Source organism: Suricata suricatta, chromosome 1 (assembly GCF_006229205.1).
Source record: "Suricata suricatta isolate VVHF042 chromosome 1, meerkat_22Aug2017_6uvM2_HiC, whole genome shotgun sequence".
Lineage (NCBI taxonomy): Eukaryota > Metazoa > Chordata > Mammalia > Carnivora > Herpestidae > Suricata > Suricata suricatta.
The window spans coordinates 155,168,368-155,189,261 of NC_043700.1; the positions used below are offsets into that span (position 1 = coordinate 155,168,368).

General features: G+C 41.0%; 1 protein-coding gene across 7 annotated transcripts in view; it reads left to right on the top strand.

Moving 5' to 3' along the window:
- FRYL (FRY like transcription coactivator) overlaps window positions 1-20,894 on the top strand; it is a 261,750-nt gene that overhangs the window by 184,600 nt on the left and 56,256 nt on the right. For all 7 annotated transcript variants that reach the window (XM_029946008.1, XM_029945999.1, XM_029946032.1 and 4 more), the window contains 14 exons: window positions 921-1,093; window positions 2,936-3,096; window positions 3,617-3,727; window positions 4,527-4,681; window positions 4,994-5,093; window positions 6,551-6,719; window positions 9,409-9,668; window positions 10,033-10,173; window positions 13,091-13,259; window positions 16,050-16,134; window positions 16,677-16,792; window positions 17,755-17,905; window positions 18,559-18,662; window positions 19,803-19,988. In XM_029946008.1, coding sequence (XP_029801868.1) covers window positions 921-1,093; window positions 2,936-3,096; window positions 3,617-3,727; window positions 4,527-4,681; window positions 4,994-5,093; window positions 6,551-6,719; window positions 9,409-9,668; window positions 10,033-10,173; window positions 13,091-13,259; window positions 16,050-16,134; window positions 16,677-16,792; window positions 17,755-17,905; window positions 18,559-18,662; window positions 19,803-19,988 — 2,081 coding nt within the window. The remainder of the gene's footprint in view (window positions 1-920; window positions 1,094-2,935; window positions 3,097-3,616; window positions 3,728-4,526; window positions 4,682-4,993; window positions 5,094-6,550; window positions 6,720-9,408; window positions 9,669-10,032; window positions 10,174-13,090; window positions 13,260-16,049; window positions 16,135-16,676; window positions 16,793-17,754; window positions 17,906-18,558; window positions 18,663-19,802; window positions 19,989-20,894) is intronic.

The following is a 20,894-nucleotide window of genomic DNA, read 5'->3' on the forward strand; positions in this document are numbered from 1 at the left end:
CCATCTATGGGTGCTTGAGTGGCCTAGTCAGTTGAGCATTTGACTTCGACTCAGGTCATGATCTCATGGCTTATTGGTTTGAGCCCTACATCAGGCTCTGTGCTGACAGCTCAGAGCCTGGAATCGGCTTAGGATTCTGTGTCTCCCTTGCTCACTGCCCCTCCCCCATTCACACTCTTTCTCTTTCTCAAAAAATAAACATTAAAGAAAAAAAAAGCACTGTCTAGGAGTGCCTGGATGGCTCAGTTTGTTAAGTGTCCAACTCTTGACTTCACCTGAGGTGATGATCTCACAGTCATGGAATTGAACCCTGCATTGGGCTCTGAGCTAACAGTGCAGAGCCTGTTTGAGATTTTCTCTCTCCCCCTCTCTCTGCCCCTCCCTCACACGCACACTCTGTCTCAAAAATAAACTTTAAAAAAGCACTATCTATTTTATATTTGTAAGCCAAAATCATGTTCTTTTTTTATATTAAGTGGCACACTATCATGACCGTGCCAAGTTTAATACATAGTTAGTTGACCCTTGAACATGGATTTGAGATGCACAGGCCCACTTGTATGTGAATTTTAACAATACAGTAATATAAATGTGTTTTCTCTTATGCTTTCCTTTTCTCTCTTACTTTATTACAAGAATATAGTATATAATTTGTATAACATGCAAAATTTATGTTCATTGACAGTTTATGTTATTGGCAAGGTTTCCAGCCAACAATAGGCTATTAGTAGCTAAGTTTTGTGGAATTAAAAGATATATACACAGTTTTGACTGGGGTGGTATGGGTAGGTACCCCTGACCCTCATGTTGTTTAAGGGTCAACCGTGTATTATTCTGGTTTTGATTACTAGGAATTTATTTTGATTTAAATTAGAATTTAAGATCACATTTTCTGTATTTTTTTTCCGCAATATTTTCAGTGCAAGTGGTGGGCTTGATAATGAAACCCATTTCCTCAACAACACTTTATTGGAATATGTAGATTTAACTCGACAACTCCTCGAAGCAGAAAATGAAAAGGACTCTGACACACTGAAGGATATACGATGCCATTTTAGTGCCTTAGTGGCGAATATCATCCAGAATGTTCCAGGTAATTACTCTCCGTTTCTTAAAACATTATTGAATATCAGGGACTGTCCTGTATTTTCTTCCCATGAGGGTTTGCAGTCTCAGCTGCTAAAGCAGCTTGTGAACATAGTGGAAAATTCGTCAACATAACCTATCAGCAAACAAACAAACGTGGCAAGAGTTTGTTTTACCTTTCAGTTAGTGACGTGAGTAGAAATCAAAAAGCAACCCCACGTAGATTTTTAAGGATAATCAAGACACTAACAAAAAATTTAAGAAATCAATAGAATAAGCTTCTTTCTTTCTTAAAAAAATTTTTTTAATGTTCATTTATTTTTGAAGGAAAGAGAAACAGAGTGCAAACTGGGGAGGGAGGGAGGGAGGGAGAGAGAAAGAGAGAGAGGGAGGGAGGGAGGGAGGGAGACAGAATCTGAAGCAGGCTCCAGGCTCCAAGCTGTCAGCACAGAGCCTGACGCGGGGCTCGAATTCTCAAGCCGGAGCCAGAGTCGGACACTTAATCCACTGAGCCACCCAGATGCCCCTAGGCCAAGCTTCTTTAGACAGACTTGTCCTAGATGTATTGAGCAAAAAGAATTAATGTTCCAAATGGTAACTGAGAATAGAATTAGGGAGCTACTTTCAAATAATGGAAGAAGGGTGTAGCCTGCCGTTATAAAATATACCGAGGATATGGTGTTCTTGATTGATTCCTTTAAGGTCAATGTGCTTATTATTGAGTACATACTATATGTCAGGTACTAGAAATATCAGTTTATGCAATTACATTTTAAAAAGCCATAAATTCTTTACAAGTATAAGACATAAAAATGTGACCCTTTGGTATAAATGTAAATATAAATCTTTTTCAGAAAGAAAAAGAATAATTTTGTTACCTTTAAAAATACATGCGAACAGTTGACTTTTAAAGCAAGAACATGGCTTGTAGTTAATAAAAGGGTCCAGTGAACATTTCTTTAGGTACCTTAATTTCAAGTGCAGGAGTCCTATTTGGAACTTTCAAGGAAATGATGCTGTTTAGAGGAAAAAAGCCATCTTTCCCTCTAAATTTTCTGAACTGAAGCTCATTAACATTAAAGAGAACTTAGTCCATTACTAAACATTTTTTCCACAACTTGCAGATTGGTTCATTAAGATACTGTTGGGTTTCTTCAACAAGGATTGACACCGAGACTTTATTGGTGGAGTTTTAAAGCAGAAAGAATCCTCAGATATTATCTCATCCAGTGGTTTTCAAACTGTGACATTTTGCCTCCGCTGCCATCAGCAAGAGGCAGCAGAATGGCTTTGGACACCAGCCCTTACCCCTGAGGTCGAGCAGATCAGCCCCTCCTTTGCCTGTTTTGTGTATCGAGATTTTATGTAAGGATTCTCGGGTCTTTTATCAAGACAACTGTGCTGCTAAAAACATACAGCTTAAAAACCGCTTAGCTCGTCCAAAGATTTCACTTGACATTGAACCAAGATCCAGAGTTGTGTTTGTGTTGATATCTTGGCCCCACTTACTGAGGAACCGGCAACAGCCAGGGACAGAGGCAGGGTCCTGGCTCCCGGCTCCGTGCCGGCCTCCGGGCAGTACCCTGCCTCTCTTTAAACCTGCTTGCCAAGGTCCTGTGTCTCTCCCAGCCCCGTGCCGCCTGCTGACCGACTGCAGCCCTGCTCCTGTGACTTGCACATGTGTAAATGATTTCTGCCACCGAGGAGGTTTCCGGCAGTTTGATAAAAACTTTTGCTTTTTTTTTTTTTTTTAAATAATATTACATACTGAATACCAAATACGTTGACATGCACATTAAAATAAAGAGAAATGGAAATCATTTTTTCCCCATCTATTTTCTATTCCCAGTGCACCAGAGAAGAAGTATCTTTCCTCAGCAGAGCCTCCGTCACAGTCTGTTTATGCTGTTCAGTCACTGGGCAGGTCCTTTCAGCATCATGTTTACACCCCTGGACAGATACAGTGACAGAAATATGCAAATTAACAGGCATCAGTACTGTGCCCTGAAGGTATTTACTTTGAAATCTGATTTCCTTGGTCTTATGTGAAGAGTATAGTTAAATTTTTTTTTTACTCTCTTTGCCTAGTATTATAAAGAGGGTAGATTTCTGAGCACGCTGAATAAATATTTGCCTGCTGTATGAAAATATTCTGGATGTTTATTTGAATGTGTAAGATACAGTGCAAAATAAGTTACAGAATCTACCTAAAATTTAAATACCATTTTCTTAAAGAACTGAGAATTGCCTCTTTTTCCCTGCTTAAATACTTTTCCTTGGTCTTTTTCTTCCCTCTTCTCTTCCAGTACTGTTCAAAGTCCATGCCTAATTTGGTATCATCCATTTACTTACTACTCATAACAAATGACTTAGTTTCAAAAATTACGATTAATTATGCTTTTCTTTGTAAAGATTTAAAGGTATTATGGCCACATAAGCACAAATAAAAATATCCTGCCTCTTCTCATTAAGCAACCAACATATAACCTCGTAAGTGTTTTAAATGTAATTCTAATATTATTGTTTGAAGGCTATGTCTGCTGTACTGTGTTGTGGCCCTGTTGCAGATAATGTAGGACTTTCATCAGATGGCTATTTGTACAAATGGTTGGATAACATTTTGGACTCTCTGGACAAAAAGGTAATTATGACCGTTCCTTTAAGATTTCATAATAAATGGCATTGCATTACTTGGAGTTATAGTATGACCCAGTGAAAACAAGTCTTTCTTTTTTTTATATATAAAATAGGTTAGAACTATATGCAAAAAACATATAAAGTTAATAGGATAGAACAATTTAAGAATTTTCTAATTCTTGTTACTTAAATAATGTTAATTCTTAGAGGATTAATACAGGCGTGTATATATATCACACCATAGGGTTCTCAATCTATAGTATATTAATATAGAATACACTGAGCCCCACGGAAGGAAAGATGTTATTTGTTATGCTTCCTTTCATTTTTTTGACCACTCCCCAATTCATCTTTCTTGTCTCCCCTGTTCTTTATTCTCCCACTGTACGTGCCCAGACCTCAAAATTTCAAATAGAACTCACATATTTTTCCCCCTCAGAATCATTTTTCTATTAGATTATCCAAGACAAGAATAAAGCTTGATAAAAATAACTGGAGAGGTAAGTAACTCATTTTTCTGAAAGCCCTGAATCACGTTCATATTCATCCCCTGCCCTCAGGGCTCCGCCAGAGGAGAGGATCGTACAACTTAGGGTCTTGTGTAGAAAGCAGGAGACCAAGCATAATTTATCCATGTCATGCGTTTCCTTTTGGCGGAATAAAATGAGAAGAGGTTGAACAAAAGGAGACTGAGTTTTGTGCTTGAATATAATAAGTATGCATACTATATTATTTGAAGAAACCTATGGAGAAGTAGTTCTATAAATTTCTTTCTCCCGGGCAATTTTGTGACCTTCACTTAGGTTCATCAGTTGGGCTGTGAAGCAGTTACGTTACTGCTGGAGCTGAACCCGGACCAGAGCAACCTGATGTACTGGGCTGTGGATCGGTGTTACACGGGTTCCAAGAGAGTGGCGGCTGGCTGCTTTAAAGCCATAGCGAATGTGTTCCAGAACAGGTACTCCGGATTCTGGCTTCCTTACATATTTAGCTTTTTTCTCTTTTTAAAAGAAAATACTAAGAAACCAGTATTTTGTGTTCTCTGAGCACTAATGAAATTTAACCAAAGTAAGAATAATGATCACCATGCATCTGGTGTACCTTTTGCCTTTAAAAACAAAAAATCCGCAGAACAACAACAACAAAAAGCACCTAATCACTTCATTGCCTTAAAAGCTACACACCTGCAGCCCTGCCTTTGTATATCATGTTTATTAACGGTGTGGAAAAGCCTCTATACATTTACCTAACGTGTAAAATTTGTTTCTAGGGATTATCAGTGTGACACAGTGATGCTCCTAAATCTGATACTGTTTAAAGCAGCTGATTCTTCTCGAAGCATCTATGAGGTTGCTATGCAACTTTTACAGGTATGTAAGCAAACAGTTAAAATATTTTTTTAAGTGTATTAATTATGAGAGAGAAAGTGTGAGCAGGGAACTGGCAGAGAGAGACAGAATCTCAAGCAGGCTCCACACTGTCCGCCCAGAGCCCAGTGCAGGGCTCAAACTGAGATCAAAGGTCAGCGCTTAGCCGACTGAGCCACCCAGGCACCCGTAGTTAAAATATTTCTTTTTTTTTTAATGTTTTTATTTATTTTTAATACAGAGAGAGACAGAGCATGAGAGGAGGAGGGGCAGAGAGAGAAGGAGACACAGAACCGGAAGCAGGCTCCAGGCTCTGAGCTGGCTGTCAGCACAGAGCCTGATGCGGGGCTCGAACCCACAAACGTGAGATCTGACCTGAGCCGAAGCCAGAGGCTTAACTGACTGAGCCACCCAGGCGCCCCGTTAAAATATTTCTTATTGAGGATTTCATGAAGCATTGCTATCCATTCTGGCCTTGAAAGTCTGTAAATATTCAGCTTTATTTTCCGTGGGGAGACATGGTATCAGTTGCTGATTATCAGTACAAATAGAAGACAAGGCTAATACGGGTCACTTAAAGTCTACAATAATACAGACTGTTTAGAAGTGTATTACAAAGGGGTTGTGTATACACTCCCCACCCCCACATACCTGTGTGTGCCTGTATGTGTGCCAGTACTTACAAAAATCAAGTGTCAGGACCCCTATGTGCACGTGTTCTGTTCAACAGTTAGTAATGTCAGCCAGATGATTTTTTGAGAACCAAGTAAAAAGCAATGAACTCTTTAGTGACCTTGTATCATTTTTCTTTATTAGACTGAGAAAAATTATGTAGAAAGTTTACTTCCCGAGCACGGATATACCATTGTCTTACAATAATACCTAACTAATGGTTAATAGGGTGAGATTTTTCACTCTTAACCAAGAATGAGATTCAAGTAAATGCTGATTTTCCCAGAGGGGTTGAGGTGGTATTGACGCTGGCTGTGACCATCTCAGGAATTATACCCTAATGTCATAATTAGTTAAGAAGAATGTTGTTTTGTGTAAGTCTATATATAGTGTGAGTTAAAAGAATTTGTAAACCAGATTTCTTACTTGATCTGTATTTAACCAAGAACTGTTTGAAGAATTCTTTTTCACTTACACGTTTCATATCATCCTGTTTTTGAACTGGAAGGTGGTCAGTTTTCTTCAAGTAATGGGATAGTAAGTTGTTCAAGTCCTTTCAGACTGCTACTACCTCAAACCATTGGCATTAAGCACAAGGAATATAAAGCCTTATAAAAACTACAGATCTTTTGCAAAGATTTCTGGGAATTAGAAATTAACATCTCAAATACTTTACAATGTACATACCTATATAATTTTTAATCGGGAATAATTCTTACGAGAAGATTTCATTTTTTTCAATCTTAGCTGAAATTTAGAGGACTCATAAAATCTTTACATCCCTGCAGATCCTGGAACCGAAGATGTTTCGCTATGCTCACAAATTGGAAGTTCAGAGAACAGATGGAGTCCTCAGCCAGCTGTCTCCTCTGCCACACCTCTATTCTGTTTCATATTACCAGTTGTCCGAGGAGTTAGCAAGGGCGTATCCTGAGCTAACTCTCGCCATATTCTCAGGTATGATCACTGAACTGGTTAGTGGGTTTTCGTTAGCAATCATTCCCCAATAGCTACTTTTAGGACATTTTAGTTATATGAAATTTGAAGTTGAATCAAAACAAAACATGTCTTTAAAGTTTATTTATTTAAGTAATCTGTACACCACACATGGGGCTCAAACTCATGACCCCGAGATCAAGAGTCACACACTCCTCTGACTGAGCCAGCCAGGTGCCAGGCACCCCCGGAACAAAGCGTGGCTTTATGGGAGAGAATGTTTTTTTCTTTTATAAGAACTTGTAATACTAATCCCCTCGTGCTATGTACATTTCTTATTAATGAAGTCTTTCCCAGGCTTCTCACTGTGCCTTTGTTTCTTCACCCCAGCAAAGTGAGGAAGAATAAAAAAAGGAGGGGCTTCACATGCAATTTAAATACATTTCTTGGCGGGGAGGGTGCCTGGGTAGCTCAATTGGTTGAATATCAGACTCTTGATTTTGGTTCAGGTCATAATCTTGCAGTTCTCCGGATTGAGCCCCGTATCAGGCTGCCCACTGACAGTGCAGAGCCTTTTTGGGATTCTCTCCCTCTCCCTCTCTCTCTGTCCCTCCCCTGCTTGTGTGTATGTGCACACTTTCTCTCTCTCTCTCAAAAAAAATAAGTAAATAAACAAAAAAAAAGAGCTTTAAAGAAAATAATTAAAACATTTCTTGGGGTACCTGGGTGGCTTAGTAGGTTAAGCTTCTGACTTTTGATTTCGGCTCATGTGATGATGTCACAGTTTGTGAGACTGAACCTTGTGTTGGGCTGTGCACCAACAGCACAGAGTGTACTTAGGATTCTCTCTCTCCCTCTCTCTGCCCCCCTTCACCTTGCATGCACACACATTCTTTCTTGCTCCCTCTCTCTCAAACTAAATAAATAAACATTAAAATTATATAAATAAGGGTGGCTCAGTCAGGTAAGCAAATGACCCTTGATTTCGGTTCAGATTGTGATCTTGTGGTATGTGAGATTGAGCCCCACATCAGGCTCTGCACTGGCAATATGGAACATGCTTGGGATTCTCTCCATCACCCTCTCTCCCCCTCCCACATTCCTTCTCTCTCTTTCAAAATAAAGAAATGGGGATACCTGGGTGGCTCAGTTAGTTAAGCATCTGACTATTGGTTTTGGCTCAGGTCATGATCTCCTGGTTTTGTGAGTTCGAGTCCTGCACTGGGCTCTGTGCTGGCAGCATGGAGCTTGCTTGGGATTCTCTCTCTCCCTCTCTCTCTCTGCCCCTCCCCCACTTGCTCTGTCTCTGTTTCTCTCAAATTTTAAAAGTTAAATATACTTTTAAAATATTTAAAAAATAAAAATAAAACATTTCTTTGGTAGACACGGAACTTCCTGAGTCCTCTAGTATATAACTTATCTTGTGCATTGGTCTGTCATTAATAATAAAAATGGGCAGAGATAAAGATCCAGGTTATTTTCTATAAGTAAAACCTGGAATCATAAGGGAAGGGCCTGCAGTGCCTTAAGCAAAACTGTCGCCTAGGATCCCACAGTGCTTTCTGGGTCAATTTCCTTTCTTGGGGCCAACAACTGTTCTACACAGGGTGTCTAAAACAGAGGGACTATGTGCCAGGCAAGATGTCCTCTCTGTCTGTACCTCCCAAGACTCAACCTTAGGACCATTTTTGTTTAAAACCTAGTTGAACCTTCTGCCCACTGGACACTATTGCAAGTGCTCCCCTAGTACTTTATCCTTTGCCTGCAGAGTTCATTTGAACACCGAACACTGCTGGGTTTTCAACTTTTCACTTGTGGCAAGATCCTATTTTAGTCTGAGAATTGGAAAGTTCTGCCGTGGATCCTTTCTTTCATCTAGCCTCAAGACATGGTGGCCTTAGCCTTCTTTGGGCAGCTTTCCAGAGCATTCACCCCAGTAATAGAAATATTTCCCATCCCTCACAGACCTGAATGGGGAAAGAACTATTTAAGTCCCCGTAACATTCAGTTCTGAAAGTGGCTTCCCTGTCTGCTTCATGCTGGTAGATGGCAGTGACCGTGCCCCCTTCCTTTTCCATAACTCCCACAGCCCTGACAGCCCTTTCAGGGTCAAGGGGGATGGCATTTGGTGCGAAGCAGTGGCCGCCATGATCACGGCTGCTACTGCTGGCCTTCTTCTCAAGGCTCCTGCACAGAAAGCAGAGCCGCCCCATGGAGTCTCCGTGCTTAAGAAATTGGTCGGAATGGCAGCCGACACGCGTATGGACCGTGCCCAGGGCTCAGTCGGCTTGTCACTTTTCCTTCAGTTCTGTCTTCAGACAGCCTTGTCATGAGGATCGGTTAATTATAACTCCTTTGCTCCAAGAGGAGAGGAGCACAGTACTTGTTAGAGGTTGTTCAGTACTGAGGAGCTGCTATCGTGGCTGCACCGCCTAACACTCCCACCAATAATGTGTAACCATCCATATGTCTCAACCCAAAATATTTTATATAAAAGCAAGGATCTGATTTTTGTTAGTTGTTAGTTTTCTTTATGATGTCATTGAGGTGAAATTTATTAAAAGGAGAAACAGCACCCATAAGTGTTAAAAGTAATCAATACAACCTTGGCTGCTGCTTTTTTAAGAATGAATTGTTGAGATTAATTACAAGTCAGAGGAAACCGAAATGATCCAGGTTGTTCCCTCTTTTGGCTTGTGTTTCATTACAGAGATAAGCCAGAGAATTCAGACCGCTCACCCTGCGGGGAGGCAGGTCATGCTGCACTACCTGTTGCCGTGGATGAACAACATCGAGCTGGTAGATTTAAAACCCTTGCCCACAGCCAGGCGGCACGATGAGGAGGAAGACGACTCCCTGAAAGACCGAGAGCTGATGGTGACCAGCAGGCGCTGGTTGCGAGGAGAAGGCTGGGGGTCCCCACAAGCCACCGCGATGGTTCTGAACAACCTAATGTACATGACAGCGAAGGTAAAATGGGCTTTGGGTCATCAGTTGCTGCACAGGGTTATTGAGTTAAGAGGGGTAAAAAAGGTGAGAAAGAGCTGAAGAGATTAGGTAATCCTGTGATAACCAAACAGATGATGCTTTATAAGCTCCTTTATTCAAAGTGCTTCTTGTTAGATATAAAATGGGTGTTGTGGGGGAGGAGACAACATCATATATGATTAATGATACTTATGTGTGGGATTGAGAGAAATAATTATTCCCCTAGAGTATGGAAAAGATCCAGGCTGTGTATAAAACCATCATTTTCCAGTGGCGCGTGGCACAACAAGTTTGCCGTTTAATAAGCGGCCATCACTGACGTGTGCCTTGTGTGTCCCACATCTAGTACGGTGATGAGCTGGCCTGGTCAGAGGTGGAGAACGTGTGGACCACACTTGCAGACGGCTGGCCGAAAAACCTGAAAATAATTTTGCACTTTCTCATCAGCATTTGTGGAGTGAATAGTGAACCAAGCCTCTTGCCTTACGTATGTATTAAAATTTTTTAAATACTATTTACCTGGTTTCTCGTAGCGGCAGAGTATGGGCGGCAGTAGCCCAGCAGAGGCAAAGCTGGGCCGCGGTGAGGACCCAGCCAGGAAATAGTATGTGCGTTAATTCATTGCTTCATTCAACCGATACCATCTATCCTTTAATACAGGCCAGGTTCTCTTCTAGGTTCCGGGCATTTCCATCCACTGGGTGATGGAGATTTTACTCTTTGAACCTTCATCTAATTTATTTAATGAATAAATCAGTAAGTTAATAAAGTACGGTTTTGATAATGGCTACCAGGGAAAATTGCAGAGTCCTGAGTGTGAACAACCGAGGAGCCACAGCTCTCTGAGAGGACTGGAGATGATCCTCGAGAGGAAGTGATATTGAAGGGAGACGTTTGTACTTTGTGCTAGGCAGGAGCTGAATGTGGGAGCAGAATGGTGACTGAGGGCTCAGTGCCTATAGAAGGGTGCCGGCGGCTTCCAGGAGCAAGGGAAAGCATAATAAGAGAGAAGCAATGAAGAATGTCACAGTCTTTCCCTTCTAGAGAGGAAAGCAATACTTAATCTGCTCCAGTATAGAGAATAACATGAGACTGTCACACGGGAGGGTTAAACTGGATCCACACGGGCACACAAAGGCTCACATGTGTACAGACATCAGCGTCAGCCCCGTGGGGGCGGCTCCTGACAGTGTGTTCCACAGAACAGCTCTGCAGAATGTTGCTGTAACTGTTCTGGGTCCTACTTCACACAGGCCGTTTCATAGCTTAGCCCCACCTGGCGTTTCTGAGTTAACGTGGTTAGCGAAAGCAGCTGTAAGGCATGCCACAGCACTGATGTTCCCTGAGAGGCACGCAGTGAAGGCTGGGTGTGTGCGGCAATGCTACAAGGTCTCTCGTTCTCTCTCTGAGTGTCCCAATGTTCTCCCTCAGGCCTCCTGCCCCCGGCCACGCTGATACCCTCGCCGCCCTGCTCTGTGGCATTCCCACCTTGGGGCCTGTGCACTGGCCCCAAGTAGCCACATTGCTCACTCCCTCACCTCCTTCGGGTCTCCCCTCAGATGTCCATTCTCACTGAGGCTCTTGCTGGTCCTCCTGTCGAAGACTGCAGATAGCTGTCCCGACCCCTCCCCGTTTTCCTTTCCCGGCTTGGTTGATTTTCCCGGCACTTCTCATCATCGAGCATATATTTTACCTGTTTGCCTCACTGCTTTTGCCTCCGTCGGTCCAGTAAATTCTCCTCGAGAGCAGGAATTTTGTCTCTGTGGTTCACTGCTGTCTTCCCATTCCCAGAGTCTGGAATAGGGCCTGGCACATGCACGCTACCCATTCATTGGACGGACAAATGAGTGAGTTGGGCTGGAAGAAGAAACAGACATGAAGTTACGATTATCTCCCAAGAAGCCAAGATGAAATTCAGGGAATAAGCCAGTTGCCAGGAACTTAAAAGGAACTACTTTTAATGACAGTGATTTCTTAATTATCTCTACTTAATTGCTTATTATAGGCCAGGCAGGGTATAGGCGCCTCATCTACATTGTTTCATTTCATTCTCAGAATAGATCTGAGTTTGCTAAGATGACCTCAGTTTTACACATGAATGAAATAGGGCAGAGACCAGAGTAACTTCTCAGCGTCACACAGCCGTTTAGCTCGGAGCCGTTTAGCTCCGTCACTTAGGAGAGTGGATTCCAACCCAGATCTGTTGGTGAAAGGTTGGGAAGGCTTTGCGGAGAAGGCAGTGGTGGAGGGATGGAGCTGGGGCTGGAAGACTTGACCAGATTGAGGGGGGTCCTCACAGTCAGACAGATAAAAGGCACGGGGGCAGGAGGGCACCAGGCAGCGTCTGAGGTGACCGAACCTGAGAACAGAGAATCAGCAAATAGTTAGAGCAGGTTGGAGACGTACAGTGCTGTGTGGAGGCCAGTCATCAGTGAGTAATCGTTTTAAGATTTCCGGTATGATACAATACAGCACATTTCAAGATTTCTCCCAGGCTCGTGAGAATCAGGGTTTCTCAGTTGTCTGTGTACAGATGAGTCATCAGGGTGTCTGGTTCTGGCTTGGAGAGTGGGGCCTGAGAGTCTGTATTTCTAGCAGCTCCCGGAGATGATGCCTATGCCGGCGGACCACACGTTTTGAGTTGCAAGGGTTGAAGTACAAAGGAAAAAAGAGATAGGCTGATCAGTTAGTAAGTGATTCAATGATGCATGTTGCCGACACACAGAATGCCTACTACTGAAATGTTTCTTTTTCACTTATGTGACTCATAATCTGTGCTGGGCATGTTAAAAATGCTTTATTAAATCTTATGTAATCTTAACATGCTGTATGAAGTGGATGCTCTTGTCCCCATTTTGCAGAAGAGAAAATTGAGAGTAACTGTCCAATTGCATAGCTAGTAAGTGTCTACACAGCAGTCCAGGCTGCACAGTCTGAAGTCCGGTTGTAGCTCCTTGCTTTTCATCACTTCTCTGTACTGCTGGGTTAGATACGGAGCATAAGAAAAGCAGGATAAAAACTAAATTCTGTGTTTGAAGTCTGACTGACTGAAAATAACAGGAAATTTGGGATGATATTATGAATTGAAATCTTTCCATTAAAAAGAAACTGATTTGTAGAAAAGCAATAAGCTTTTGCTTTTCTTAGAAAATAATAGTAAAGTATAGATATAGTGGAAACCAGGAAACAGTATGAAGCCACCCCAATCAAGTATAATGCCAGGGGCCAGAGCGGGGCCTGTATTTAGAAAGCCAGCTAATGTCCTATTGCTGATTGATGCTCAGATTGAAGTTGTGCTTATTCCTCTGTTTAAAGTTGAGTTTATCTGATAAAATCTGTTTCACAACCAACTTATGAAATAAAACCTTTGCTTTTTCTTCTCCGAACAATTTCTCTTGTGACAGGTGAAGAAAGTTATTGTCTATTTAGGCAGAGACAAAACAATGCAGCTGCTGGAGGAGCTGGTGCATGAGCTGCAGCTGACGGACCCGGTCAGCTCGGGGGTCACCCACATGGATAACCCCCCGTATTACCGCATCACTTCCAGCTATAAAATCCCTTCGGTCACCTCAGGTGAGAAGTTACTTGAAACTGATAACTTGGTCTCAGAAGAAAAGCTTTACATACTTGTTCACCTTAGCAAGCATTTGCCTTAAACATCATCAACAAAAGAAAAGCGCCCCGCATCGGGCTCCATGCTGAGCATGAAGCCTGCTTGGGATTCCCTCCCTGCCTCTCTCTCTGGCTTTTTCTCCCTGTGCCCCTCTCCCCTGCTCACTTGCTCTCTCTAAAATTAAGAAAGAAAACAAAAAACAAGACAAAACAACAAAAGCAAACATGAGTCATGTATGGTAATTAACTTGACAAGACTTTGTAAATCCTCATTATGAGTGAGGAAGTTTGACAGTGTAAGAATTCTTAATATTACAGAGGGAAGCATATTTACATATGTATTTGGAACTGGAATATAGATTTATATATCCTTATACAACAAGCATTTTTAAAAGTTTATTTATATATTTTGAGACAGAGAGAGTGAACAGGCAGGGGAGGGGCAGAGGAGAGGGAGAGAGAGAATCCCAAACAGGCTCCACATTGTCAGCACAGAGCCAAGTGCAGGGCTTGACCTCAGGAACCATGAAATCATGACCTGAGGCCAAACCAAGAGTCGGATACTTAACTGACTGAGCCACCCAGGCACCCCCTTCCCTTCTACAACAAGCATTTTTTAATGAATATTACTAGTATGCTAAATATAGAAAATGCTTACTTATTGAATTAATATTATAATATAATTATTTGGGTATATATTATACAGTCATGTAAGTGTTCTACTTCTTTCTATATAATACACATACACACACACACAGAGATATAGTTATTGTAATATTTTAAGTTGAAGAAACTATGTCCCTGAGGGAATAACGTCCTTTGAAAATCAATATAAGGGGCGCCTGGGTGGCTCAGTCGGTTGAGCCTCCGGCTTCTGCTCAGGTCAGATCTCACGTTCGTGGGTTCAAGCCCCGCGTCAGGCTCTGTGCTGACAGCTAGCTCAGAGCCTGGAGCCTGCTTCCAGTTCTATGTCTCCTTCTCTCTCTGCCCCTCCCCCTCTCATGCTCTGTCTCTCTCTATCAAAAATGAATAAAACAAACAAAAAAAATTGAAAATCAATATAATACTGGGACTATTTTAGATTACATTTCCATGAAATTATTTGTCACTCAAGTTTATATTGAATGCTTCTGGCACATTAATAAAATCTGTATAATTAGAAATCTTTTATAGTTTATTTTTTGGCATCTATTTTCATCTCTTAGCTCTTTTTGTTCTACTTTCTAAGAGATTTCTAATAACACTTCCATTGAATGCTTTTCATGTTTATAATTCCAAAGAGTTTATTCTTTTAATTGGTTTTTTTTAGGAGCGCCTTATTCATGTTTCATGGTTGGACCGCCTTCCTTATCCTATAAAGTTTTCTTCTCCCAGCAAGAGTTCCTATTTTTCCCATATAGTTATGTTTTGATTTGGCTTAGTTAAAGCTTTTCTCAAAAGTCTACCAATTCTAGATCTGTCTTTTGATAAAGAGTGGAATACTAAAAAGTTGACTGAGGGACACCTGGGTGGCTCAATTGGTTGAGCGTCAGATGTGGTCTCAAGTCATGATCTTGCCTGGAGCCTGCTTCAGATTCTGTGTCTCCTCTCTCTACCCTTCTCTTGCTCATGCTCTGTCTCTCTCTCTCTCTCTCTCAAAATTAATAGACATTTAAAAATTTTTTTAAAAAGCTGATTGGATGTTTTGTAGGAAGGCATGGAGCTTATTGACTTTGTCATTTGTTGTATGTTCACTGATGTCCGTGTCTGTAGTTCTCTGGGACGACTAATCAGATTCCCCAGACAAAACTCTACTAGTCATCTACCTAAAGGAGAGGGTTTAGGGCTGTGTGTGTGTGTATGTGTGTGTGTGTACAAATACATATAATCCACAGATACGCACAGCATAGTCTTTAAGCCTTCTGTTAACTCCATGGGGTGAGAAAGTTTCAATGCAATACAATCTCAAATTTTAGGATGTATATTTTCACTCAAGCCCCCTATTTTCAGTAAAGTTCTTCCTCTTTCAGCTGTAATTTTGTGTGCTCATCCAGAAATCTTTGATTTACTTTTATCAGAAAAGATTTCTGGAAGTGGAGAGAAACAGCCACCCATTACAAGAGGGAGGGATATAGATTTGGGGGACCAATTACCTCTGAAGTAGATTTTCAGCCAAGCCTGCCGTTTTAGCAGCACCTTTAGAAAAAGATACTCAAAGCTATGAATTCCTGAGCATTTTAGAGGTTCAACAGCATAGATATGGAAGCTTCTTGGTTTCCCCAACTACCAGCTTAGGTTTCAGCCTTCTTAAAGCTTAATTACTGCTTATCCATTAGTTTTCAAATATCCAAAATTTTGTTGCTCTTGTCTTTTTTCCCTCTTGGTTGTTATGAGTATGTTTCTTCTTATTTTTATTTTTAAAAATCTTTTTAATGTTTGTTTATTTTTTGAGAGAGAAGGAGAAACACAGTGAGAGTGGGGGAGGGCCAGAGAGAGAGGGAGACACAGAATCTGAAGCAGGCTCCAGGCTCCGAGCTGTCAGTACAGAGCCTGACAGGGGGCTCCAACCCACAAACCGTGAGATCATGACCTGAGCAAAGTTGGATGCTGAACTGACTGAGCCACCCAAGTGCCCCGAGTACATTCCTTTTTTTAACAGTCACCTTGCTCTCATGTTAGTGAATTTTAACATCTGTAATTTTGAAATCTTTTTTTCTTACTGAGTTATCCCAGGCTTTAAGTTCACAGATCCTACTTTATTTCTGATTGCAGGAACTACTTCCAGTAGCAATACAATGGTAGCTCCCATAGACAGCAATCCTGATAATAAGCCCATAAAAGAGAATATTGAAGAGAGGTAAGTACCTCTTGGTTCTTCATTAGCCTTTCAGTTTGACAGGTACTGATTATCGGGATAAATGATAATTTCTACGTTGCAATGTATATATTTCATAGAATGTACATTTCAAAATTCTAGTGAAGCAATACATTTCCATTTTGGAAATTTTCCACATCGAGTGTTTCATCATTAAAATGCTGACATGCTAGATTCTTTTATGCTCTCTAATGGATGAATAGGTAGAGTATGTTCTGTCTCTTTCTGTGTTGTTTACAGTTTTTGACTTTCCTAAATGACTATTTACTCAACCTATTTTTTTATAAAATAGGCTTTATCAGAACATTATTACCGCAATGTAAGAAAAATCTTCAGGTAGAATTAATTGACTTAAAATCTTAAGCTTTTGAACTCTAAGATGGAAATGAATATACATATATACGTCATAGTAAACTTTGTGGTAGATGACGTACTGTGTTCTTTTTTAGACATAGAAAGTGAAACCGCAAGTGCAAATACCGTTTTTCCATGAACTCTGACTAACTACACGATCATTCCCATAGCTATGTGCACCTCGACATCTACAGTGGGCTAAACAGTCACTTAAATCGTCAGCATCACAGACTAGAATCTCGATACAGTAGCAGCTCTGGAGGATCTTATGAAGAAGAAAAAAGTAGTAAGTTCTAAATGTTTTTTATAATTACAATGGCAAGGTGTTTATTAACATATTAATGATAGTAGATATATATTTTCTGGCAAACTGTTTTTAAGAAGTGTTTAACGGCCACTGGTGGTGTTCCTGCATAACCTCAAATGTCCTGATTTTGAGGAGAAGCATGAATGGGGGAAATTTGTTTTAAAAGCACAGGTTCCCTATAGATGAATCATAAGGATTATAAATTCTTATGAATTTCTCCAGAAGCATCATAGATCCTGGCAACAGCCGGCTTTTTTTTTTTTTTAATAGTTGGCTCTTTTTCTATGGATTCATGTTTTACTAAAAAGTTCTCCCTTGCAATTAATTGTAAAGTGAATATCTTCCCAAGTCTCTCACTAGACCACTGAGATAGAGTGAATTAGAAGGGCACAAGCCTTCAGACTGGGAAGGGGCCCTGAAGATGAGCTGGTCCAATCTCGTTTTGCACATGGTGGAACTGAGGTCCAGAGAGGTTAAGTGACTTACCCATGTCACACAGAATTCACATTTCCCGATGTCATTTTTTCCTGCACCCTGCAGCCCCACTGCAGTAGAGCAGATTTCCTTTTAAGATGGGTTTGTGTTGGCCCTGTCTCAGGAGATTTAGAATGGAGTAACTCACCCGAAGGCTCCTGTGACAAGGCAGCTGTACCCATAATACGGTTTCCTAGCTTAGACATGAACTCTGAAAACTCACGAAGTGCTAGTGTAGTTTTGCTTTGCTAGAAAGGATAGAACCTGGATGGATATCTCTTTCTCTCTCTGATTTGCTTAGTTTGATAATACTTGTGGGCAGGTCCTCCTAGCAAACCTATGTCAAAAGAGTGGGAAGTTATTTTTTATCACTTTCCAATGCTGTAAACAGTTGGTGTCTTACTAGAGTTTGCGTATGTTGGCAGAAAAGAGATGGTGTAGAAAATGAGATCATTTTATTTTGATAGGTGATTCAATGCCACTTTATTCTAATTGGCGCCTGAAAGTGATGGAGCATAATCAAGGAGAGCCACTACCCTTCCCACCAGCTGGAGGCTGCTGGTCGCCACTGGTGGATTACTTGCCTGAAACGTCATCACCTGGATTACCTCTTCACAGGTGGACTACAGCGTCATTCCTGTTTCATATCAGCCACACCGCTGCTTAATACTTTCAGCTTTCTTTGTGCTATCTGACAGCAGAGACTAAAAGCCATTCCTTTCTTGAGATACTGAGACAAATTAGATCCATGTGTTTAGATTTTGAGAAATCTAAAATCTCAGAAATCTGTTTACAGTGAATATTATTTAAGCTACTTCTGCTTTTCTGGGTGTCTGGCATAGTTACTTGACCTTTCTGGGACCCAGTTACTTCCTCTGAAAAATATTGTGTGGTACTAGGCACTAATGTTCGGAGTTGGGTTAAACTGGATTCTACGTAGCAGACTCACGATAGAATAGTTACGGCATTCTTTCAAAACTCATTAATGTATCCAACACGTACCGAACGCCTACTAAGTGGCAAGCAGTGTGCTAGGTGTCAGGGTTGAAGATGAAGAAAATGTGGCCCTTGCTTTGAGGAGCCCTTGGCAGGTAATGTTTTTTTCTAGAACCAGCACTTAACAGTTTCTTCAGCTATATTTCTTTTCCTCTTTTTTTCTTGAGAAGTTGTATGTTTCCATAAAATACAATATTAAAGGCTTCAAGTAAGTGGCATAAGATTTTCTCCAGGTGTACTCTGCTCGACATTAATGGTCTTCTCGTTTGTCACAGGTGTAACATAGCTGTGATCCTTTTGACTGACCTGATCATCGATCACAGTGTGAAGGTGGAATGGGGAAGCTACCTCCATCTTCTTCTTCATGCAATTTTTATAGGTAATTAACACCGCTTCTAACTCACCGTCGCATTATATTTCTGTGACAGTTTCCAGGCAGTCTGGTTTTTTGGTATTTCTGTTAACCGTTTTTTGGTATGTTATTTCCCTGACACCTTTTACGGTGATTCTCACGGCCTTGGAGGGAGTTAGTCCCCGCCTCTCTTGTCATCACAGCCGGGCCCCTTCGCATCCCGTTCCCATCCTGCACTCCCTCCGCTGCTCATAAATGCAGTTACCGGCTAGCAGGAAAAATTCAGTAGCTATAGCAAGAGTCAAGTTAACTTACCTCTAGGACTGGAAATTTTCAGAGTAAATGGAAAATTAAAATGAGTTCTAAGTGTTTCTCAAAAGAATGGGATTGTGGACCGTCTAATTATTACAGCGGAAAGTCCGATGTGCCCTTGGGTTTGGACACGTGGGACCCATCAGACCAGCAGTACTCTTCTTGCTTGTAGGATTGGCTTCCAGTAGAAAGTCAAGGTAGTCATCTTATCTGAGGTTTTTCTGATGGGCACGTTTATTACTTGGATATTTCAGTAATCAAACATCTACTGACTTTTCATTGTGCGCTAGTCACAAAAAATGCTCGCCTTTAAAAAAAATTCATTTACATTGAGTGTTCTGTAACTGCCGGAGTAATAATTTCTAGTAGATTACTAAGTTTTAGACACAGGACACATTGAAAACTTGTCTTGATTCCCCTACTCCTATAAGACAATAGGTTATTGTAAAAGGGTAAAAGAACTCCAGGCCAATAAAAATGATCATATGGTATATCACCTTGTATAAAATATTTTCTATAATCTCTGCTTTTCTTAAAAATATGCATTTGGGAGTGCCTGGTGGCTCAGTCAGTTAAGCTTCTGACTTTGGCTCAGGTCATGATCTCATGGCTCATGAGTTCAAGCCCACCGCTGGGCTCTAGGATGACAGCTCGGAGCCTGGAGCCTGCTTCAGATTCTGTGTCTCCCTCTCTCTCTGCCCCTCCCCTGTTCATGCTGTGTCTCTGTCTCTGTCTCTCTTTCTCTTTCTCAAATATAAATAATACATTTTAGAAAATAAAATAATATATGCATTTAGGAGTAAGGGTGCTCGTGATTTCTCTTCGTTGATGATGATTTCCAACTGCCATTTGCAGGGTCTGACCACTGCCACCCCGAGGTGTATGAGCACTGTAAGCGCCTGCTCCTGCACCTGCTGATCGTCACGGGGCCCAGCAGTAACATCCGCGCCGTCGCCGCCGTCCTGCTCAGGAACAGGGAGTTTAACGAGCCCAGGGCGCTCACAGTCAAGCAGGCCTCGCACTTAGACTACACTTGCACAGGTATTTGCTCTCAACGTCCGGTGTGACCATGAAATCGTGCTTCATCCACTTGGCAACTGCACCAAAGTCAACTACACAAAAGTCGCCATGCTTTACGTGTAGTTTTATTATTTTAAGTACCATTTACATCATCAGCTGGTAAAAGAATTGAACTTGGAGTATTTGAGTCCGGGTCACCTGTAAGGGTCTTTGCCCTAAGAAGTGTAAGATCTCAGCATGCAGGTTGAGGATCCAGGGAAGAGCACAGTTATGGAGGTGTTGAACCTCTGTTAGACCCCACGTGCTCCTGAGATCTGAAAAATGACCCGAGGAAGACTTTAACGTGTTTTTTATTCATTCGATTATATTTACTGTCTTTAAAATGTTATACATTGTTAAGTCTAATAAGTTCCAAATTATACATTTTGAAGTACTGCAGTCCAAATTAATGAGACTTTAATATAAAAGTTATTTCACTTTGGTGTGATTTTTTTTTTTAATTTACTTTGCAAGTTCTATTTTCTTCTTTCCTAATAGCTCTAATTGATTTATGCCATTTGTCTGTATCATCATTAATAATAAATGACCTAGGAAATAATTGTTTTTAAAAATATGAAATAAAATTACATTTTTTACCAGTCATATAATGCAAGCTACAGGAGGGTTAAAGTTCCTTGGTTAAAACCCTGTAGTTAGTAAGAAAACAATAATTAGGAAACATTCCACCGTTTAAACTGTGGCTAAAAGATGAATTCAGTGTATCGCCTCTTTTGTGTTAAGGCATCTTTTTAAAAATTCCATGGTCAGTTTTTGTTATTTGTTCAGAAGGCTCCTTTTACCGTTTTGTGAATAATAAGCATTAGCAATAAAAAGAATTTCATAATTGACATACTATAAACACTACAAAGACTTTAAAATTGTCTTTCT